Source organism: Anolis sagrei, chromosome 7 (genome assembly GCF_037176765.1).
Source record: "Anolis sagrei isolate rAnoSag1 chromosome 7, rAnoSag1.mat, whole genome shotgun sequence".
NCBI classification, from domain to species: Eukaryota; Metazoa; Chordata; class Lepidosauria; order Squamata; family Dactyloidae; genus Anolis; species Anolis sagrei.
In genome coordinates this window covers 40,012,812-40,020,809 of record NC_090027.1, presented here as the reverse complement: position 1 = coordinate 40,020,809, position 7,998 = coordinate 40,012,812, and the positions used below count along the sequence as shown (strand labels likewise).

General features: G+C 43.8%; 1 protein-coding gene across 1 annotated transcript in view; it reads right to left on the bottom strand.

Annotated features, from left to right (window-relative positions):
• Nucleotides 1–434: 434 nt before the first annotated feature.
• The window catches only part of LAYN (layilin), a 26,546-nt gene continuing 18,982 nt past the window's right edge, over nucleotides 435–7,998 (bottom strand). Inside the window, exons 5-8 of the mRNA XM_060787599.2 lie at nucleotides 7,305–7,391; nucleotides 6,397–6,499; nucleotides 3,190–4,498; nucleotides 435–820 (exon numbers count right to left, since the gene is read on the bottom strand). Of these exons, the coding sequence (XP_060643582.2) occupies nucleotides 4,138–4,498; nucleotides 6,397–6,499; nucleotides 7,305–7,391 (551 nt within the window). The 3' untranslated portion in view covers nucleotides 435–820; nucleotides 3,190–4,137. The remainder of the gene's footprint in view (nucleotides 821–3,189; nucleotides 4,499–6,396; nucleotides 6,500–7,304; nucleotides 7,392–7,998) is intronic.

The window sequence follows — 7,998 nt, the reverse complement described above, 5'->3', positions numbered from 1 at the left end:
GGACATTTAAGCTTGCAAACTTTGTGTTTTGTCTCTTTGTTTGTTTGTTTGTTTTGTTCTGTTAGAAATGTAATACAATTGTCTGGTTGCCCTGACACGACAAATAAATAAATAACGAGGAGCAGTCAGTTTAGTATAGACTAAGGGTTTCCCTTCCCCAATGTCTCCTACATGACTGTTGGAATGCGTCTAATTTCTTCTCTCATCTCATTTGGAAGTGCAGCTTTCCCCCTGGATGTGTAAACTAAGGAACTGCAATAACCCGACTGACAATCGCAGGCATTCTCGTGTGAAAGCGTGAACCTGGCATGCTACAGAAACAGGCAACACAAATGGGACAGCTTTCAACAACATGGAGCACTCATAACTATGTGCTGCTTATGGGTAGGAATCCTTCCACCCCCTTTTTTCCAGTCACCATCCAAAGTCATGACTCAGTGACATAAGACGAGCTTTTATTATATGCTTTGAAACCCGCGCCTGATTTCCTTCGCCTTGCGTTGTGCTTCCAAGGAACAGGAGTCGGAACTTCCCTTGGCTTTGAATGAGGTCTAGTACGTCTTGGCACATTTCCGGATCAAAGTTCCACCAAACTCACAGGATAATGTGTCTAACGTCCGATAACAGAGCAGCAACATTCCTTACAACTGGTAGTTCATCCGCCTTAAGTGGACTCGCTTGCCCGTGGAAATCTGGGATTTAGATGCTAATCTGGGAAGGAAATTCCTCCTGAAGGCTTGGCTCACCTTGGCTTTTTGCTGCCTTTGCCCATTGTCTTAAGTCCCTTTGCAGTCGCTTCAGAATCCCTTCCAAAGTGGCCCTGTAAAACACCAAAAGGGACACAAAATGCTAATTAGAAAATAGGATTAATGCACACAAAGCTTCCTGTCCTCTGTGTTTGCCACCACCTACCAGCCAACAAGGCTTCTTACGCTCTTACCAGGTTCATGCCTTCCCTATGTTATAAATGAAAACAGTGTCAGTGGATTAAACTGCTGAGCTGTGCAAATTGCAGACCAAAAGGTCGGCGGTTTGAATCTGGGGAGCAAAGTGAGCTCCCACTGCCAGCCCCAGCTTCTGCCAACCTAGCAGTTCAAAAACATGCAAGTATGAGTAGATCAATAGGTACTGCTTCAATGGGAAGGTAATGGCACTCTGTGCAGTCATGCTGGCCAGCTGACCTTGGAGGTGTCTACAGACAACGCCGGCTCTTCAGCTTAGAAATGGAGATGAGCACCAACCCCCAGAGTCCAACACAACTAGACTTAATGTCAAGGGAAACGTTTACCTTTACTATGCTAGAAAAATGGATAAAACCACTTTTAGTCACTGTTTGGAGTGAAGATGTTTTCTCAGTCAAGCTTTAAGAGGGGAAAATGTTGGATTCATGTTGTAAACATCTAGGATCCAGTCAACGCGAAGAATATTTTGAAGCCTTCTTGAGTTTGTTGGAGCATGCAAGGAATCAATTAATGTGTGTGTGTGTCAACTATAAAATAAGATGCATGAAGCTGATTAGTCTGGCAATGCCCGGGGAGATGGCTGAGCCTAGGACTTTTGGTTACTGTTACATTTGTCCCAAGTTTCATCCAGAACTGTTGTTGGCGGAAATCACAAGGCTCTCTGGATGCGGGGTGAACTATAACTCATATCATACAGCATCACTACAACTCCCCAAATCCAAGATTAATTCTCCAAATTCCTCCAGTGTTTTCTGTTGGTTATGATGAGGTTCATCTCCATTGTCAGTGGGAACCATTTTGGAAATTTCCCATTAACATATAAATAAAAATGTAATGTCCGTTGGTGGGATTAACATAACTCAAAAACCACTGGGTGAATTGACACCAAATTTGGACACCAGACACCTATCAGGCCAATGAGTGACCATCACTCATAAAAACACTGAAAAACACAATGGAAGGACTTCAAAAAACCCCAAAACCCTAAATGATGATACAGTGCATGCATAGAAACAACTCCCCTGACCCCGCCCCCTCCTGCGCAAGGGAAAGAGCTGGCCATCCCAGCATTGAGAGGAAAGAAAGAGGTAGAGAAGTAAGAAAGGAGAGAAAGATGAAGGGAAAGAAAAAGCGGGAAAAGGGAAGGAAAAGGGAAGGGAAGGGAAGGGAAGGGAAGGGAAGGGAAGGGAAGGGAAGGGAAGGGAAGGGAAGGGAAGGGAAGGGAAGGGAAGGGAAGGGAGGAAGGAAGGAAGGAAGGAAGGAAGGAAGGAAGGAAGGAAGGAAGGAAGGAAGGAAGGAGAAAAAGAAAGAAAAAAGAGGGAAGGAATGAAAACAGGAGGGAAGAAGAGAAGGAAAGAAGGAAGGAAGGAAGGAGAGAGAGAGAGAGAAGGAAGGGAGGGAGGGAGGGAGGGAGGGAGGGAGGAGACATAGGAAAGGATGGAGAGAAGAAGGGAGGGAAAGAGGGAAGGAAGGAGAAAAGTAAAGAAAAAAGAGGGAAGGAATGAAAGCAGGAGGGAAGGAAGAAGAGAAGGGAGGGAGGGAGGAAGAAGAGAAGGAAGGAAAGAAGGAAGAAAGGAAGGAAGGAAGGAGAGAAGGAAGGAAGGAAGCATAGGAAAGGATGGAGAGAAGGAGGGAGGGAAAGAGGGAAGGAAGGAGAAAAAGAAAGAAAAAAGAGGGGAATGAAAGTGGGAGGGAAGGAAGGAGAGAAGGAAGGAAGGAAGGAAGGAAGGAAGGAAGGAAGGAAGGAAGGAAGGAGAAAAGGAAAGAAAAAAGAGGGAAGGAATGAAATCAGGGGGGAAGGAAGAAGAGAAGGAAGGAAGGAAGGAAGGAAGGAAGGAAGGAAGGAAGGAAGGAGACATAGGAAAGGATGGAGAGAAGGAGGGAGGGAAAGAGGGAAGGAAGGAGAAAAAGAAAGAAAAAAAGGGAAGGAATGAATGTGGGAGGGAAGGAAGGAGAGAAGAAAGGAAGGAAGGAAGGAGACATAGGAAAGGATGGAGAAAAGGAGGGAGAGAAAGAGGGAAGAAGAGAAAAAAGGAAGGAAAGAAAGAGGTAGAGGAGGAATGAAGAAGAGAAAGAGGAAGGGACAGAAAAAGGGGGATAAGGAAGGAAAGTGGTAGAGAAGAAAGGAACCAGACTGAGGCCACAGCAAAGTGTGGCTGGGGACAGCTAGTACATACATATTTTCACTTTTATTATATGTAGAGAAGATCACACCACATCTACTAACCTTTCACGGCAATCCCATTCACACCGGGACTCCTAGGAAAACACTTGCGCTGGTCTCCAACATGCTTGCCAGCCTTGCAAAAGAATAAAAGAACTAACCATCCAACGTGGTCACCTCTTTCTCCAGGAATTAAGTGACTACTGCTTTATAGTTCCATTGACCTATATGACTGAACCCCGCAGTCTATTATATAGCAACAGGCAATGCTAGTGCCTTCTTCTTGGTAAGACACAGGAATGTCACATATTTTTCTCTCCTTTCAGAGATATCTATAGCCATTTCCTTCACAATAATTGGCCAGATAGACTTTGCAAGTTCTTCCTATCCTTGGAATGAGTTTGCTTTTGACTGTTGCATCCAATGGCCTCGTTGGTCCCCTTGGTATTTCTTTCCACTTCACGGATGGAGTATAAGAAAGCTAATTGCTCCCTGGAAATATGAAGCAAAAAAAAAAAATGCCCCAAAACTTAGGGAAAAAAATGGTTGAATTTTTGAAATGACAAAATAGGTGGTAAAAAAGACCACTTGTTTGTGTTTGTAGTATTTTTATCTGTGGAGAAAAGCAAGCACAACAACTCCCAAACACCGTCTGGAATGAGGCAATTAGTTCAAAAAATATCACCAAAAAATTGGACTTGAATACACCTTAAGTAACAGAAATATTGCCCAAGCTGTTGATTTTGGTTCAAATGTGGATGACAGGCTATAGATTGGATAGGGCTTGTTGTCATGATCACACAGGGCCGTTTTCCTTGATTCAGGAAAAGCCCCAAATATATAGTCTCTGGCATTCTACTTTCAGGGTGAAAAGGACCCCCTTACCATAAAAATCACAAGCATCGCCAAATGCAAAATACATTCCTTTGCACGCCAGGGATGTGTTTGCGTCCACAAGTGCCAGACTCGGCTTGAAACGGGTTGTTTTGCCTGGTAGGCCCACCGCTCCCTTCAGTACCCATAGATTTCGTTTTCCACCCAGGCGGATTCCTTGCTGCGGCCCACTCTGTCGGGGCACAGCTCATAGATGTCGTTGGTGACAAACCCGCTCTCGGTGCTGGCCAGGGTCACAAAGCCGCTTTCCGAAGTGTTGACGGCCATGTTGTCGTAGTCTCCAGAAAGGTCGTCCGGGGTCTCTCCTCCCACGCGGATCCGGAAAGAGGAGTTCTTAATGTCCGGTCTGGTCCCGGCCAAGTCGGCTTCGGACTGCTCTCGAATGACATTGTAGATCTCCAGACTGGGGCTCTTCTGCCTTTTGGGGGACACCCAGGCGTCGCCATCCTTCTGGTCCACCTCTGTTTGCGCCCGCCGCCTTGGCAAAGAAATAAATGAATATATTACATATTTTCTATCTTTCGCTACAGCAGATCACCCCTTTTTAAAGGAAGAAACTGATGCAATGGTGCCATGGAAAAACAAACTGTATTAACACAAGAGGGTGAGGATGATATGGACTTGGTCACTGCAAGAGGATATATCACATATGGACAACTCATCATGCAGCTGGTCCCCACATTTGCAGCTTGAACTTTTGTAGACCATCCATCATCACATCTCTCTCTCTCTCTAACCACACATCTATCTGTTTGTTTATCTATCTATCTGTCTGTCCATCCATCGATCCATCTATCCATCCATCTATCTGTCTGTCTGTCCGTCCGTCCATCCATCTGCCCACACATCTATCTGTCTGTCTGTCTACCCATCCATCCATCCATCCATCCATCCGTGCACACATCCATCCATCCATCCATCTATCCACATGTCTGTCAGTCTGTCCATCCATCGATCCATTCATCCACACATCTATCTATCTATCTGTCTATCTATCTATCTATCCACCCACCCACCCATCCATTCGTCTGTCTGTCCGTCCATCCATCTATCTACCCATCCGTCTATTCATACATACATACATACATACATACATACATCCACGCATCTATTTATCTATCCATCCACATCTGTCTGTCTGTCTGTCTGTCCATCCGTCCATCCATTCATCCATATGCCCACACATCTGGCTGTCTGTCTATCTATCCATCCATCCAGCTAGCCATCTGCCCACACCTCCGTCTGTCTGTCTGTCTATCCATCCATCCATCTACATGTCTGTCAGTCTGTCCATCTGTCTGTCTATCTATCCATCCATCCTTGCACACATACATCTATCCATCCATCCATCCATCCATCCATCCACATATCTATCTATCTATCTATCTATCTATCTATCTATCTATCTATCTATCTATCTATCTATCTATCTATCTATCTATCTATCTATCTCCTCATCCATCCATGCATCCATTTGGCTGGCTGTCCGTCCATCCATCTATCCACCCATCCGTCTATCTATCCATCCATCCACACATCTATCTATCCATCCATCTGCTCACACATCTGCCCACACATGTCTGTCTGTCTGTCCGTCCATCTATCCATCCATCCGCCCACACATACATCTATCTATCTATCTATCTATCTATCTATCTATCTATCTATCTATCTATCTCTATCCATACACTTCACTATAATCTTATTAAGATTATATTAATTAGAAATAATAATAGGAGCCGTTTTAAAAATTTGATTCTGCAAACAGACGAACAAGCTGCAAGAAGGATATTGGGCATCAATAGCAGCAAGAACTCAAGGCAATGCAGGGACTTGGTATTCACTAATAGTTATTTATTTGTTTACGGTATTTATATTCCGCCCTTCTCAACCTGCAGGGGACTCAAGGCAGATTACAACACACAAGTACATTATTTATTTATTTGCGACATTTATATGCTGCCCTTCTCACCCCGAAGGGGACTCGGAGCAGCTTACAAGATGTAAATACATACAATATATTATATTATTAGCATAGCACAATATCAGTTATTATATATTACTATATTGTACTATATCATTATATTGTAATATTATTAGTAATATTACATGTAATATAAATATATATAATTATAATATTGTATTATTATTATTATTATTATTATTAGTATATTGTATTACATTATAATATTATAAGTATTATATGTAAATACAATATATTATATGAAATAATGCTCTGAAAAATAAATGAGTTTGGCCCTGTAGATGCCAAAAATGAACGGTCAACGGGAAGAAGCAGGTAAACAGATAATGCCGAGTACTACCGATGATGTTTTTGCAAAGCCATATCGCACTTTGTGCCGTGTTGGAGCTTACCTCTTTGCGCAAAGCCAGAAACAGAAAATGGCCGTAATGACCAAGAGGAGAAGCAAGGCAGGAATGCTGGGGACTAAGATGTACAGAAGGTTCCAAACAGGTTCTGCAAGGAGGAAAAAGATCAATATATGGAGTTTAATACAAAAGGTAATTCAGGCAATTTTGGGTTTTTCCAAGAAATACGTTTTGGGGCTGGGAGAGATTGGTCCTCCAATATGGGACATCCTAGCTGAGATGCAACGTTGAGGAGGACAAGGAGAACACTCTCCAGAAAATCCCATTGAGATGCAACGTTGAGGAGGACAAGGATAACACTCTCCAGAAAACCCTACTGAGATGCAACGTTGAGGAGGACAAGGATAACACTCTCCAAAAAACCCTACTGAGATGCAACGTTGAGGAGGACAAGGATAACACTCTCCAGAAAACCCTACTGAGATGCAACGTTGAGGAGGACAAGGATAACACTCTCCAGAAAAACCTATTGAGGTGCAACGTTGAGGAGGACAAGGATAATACTCTCCAGAAAACCCTATTGAGATGCAACGTTGAGGAGGACAAGGATAACACTCTCCAGAAAACCCTACTGAGATGCAATGTTGAGGAGGACAAGGATAACACTCTCCAGAAAACCCTCTTGAGATGCAACGTTGAGGAGTACAAGGATAACACTCTCCAGAAAACCCTTTTGAGATGCAACGTTGAGGAGAACAAGGATAACACTCTCCAGAAAAACCTATTGGGATGCAACGTTGAGGAGAACAAGGATAACACTCTCCAGAAAAACCTATTGGGATGCAACGTTGAGGAGGACAAGGAAAACACTTCCGTTGTGCTCTCCAGAAAACCCAATGCCACACCCCAATCTATGGCAACAAAAGAGAGAAATGACACTTAGCATGCCTTACCCTTGGCTTCTTTGGAGGTTTTGTGTGTTACGTCTTCTTGAAGGGGCTCTTCTGGGAATGCGGGTGCCAAGGCCTCTGTGACAACAGCTGGGAAAGAAACCTCAGTGTTAACACTAAAAGGAAGTGCTTCAGTGTTATAAACCGTTAAAGCAGCGTTTCTCAACCTGGGGTTCGGGAATCCGGGGGGGGGGGGGAGGGTCGCGAGGGGATGTCAGAGGGGTCACCAAGGACCATCAGAAAACACAGTATTTTCTGTTGTTCATGGGGGTTCAGCCCTATTCTATCATTGGTGGGGTTCAGAATGCTCTTTGAGTATAGGTGAACTATACATCCCAGAAACTACAACTCCCAAATGTCAGGGTCTATTTCACCCAAAGTCCACTAGTGTTCACATTTGAGCATATTGAGTATTCATGCCAAGTTTGGTCCAGATCCATCATTGTTTGAGTCCACAGTGCTCGCTGGATGTAGAACTACAACTCCCAAACTCAAGGTCAGTGCCCACCAAACCCTTCCACTATTTTCTGTTGGTCATGGGAGTTCTGTGTGCCAAAATTGGTTCAATTCCAACGTTGGTGGGGTTCAGAATGCTCTTTGGTTGTAGGTGAACTATAAATCCCAGCAACTACAATTCCCAAATGTCAAGGTCTATTTCACCCAAACTCCAGTAATGTTCACATTTGAGCATATTGAG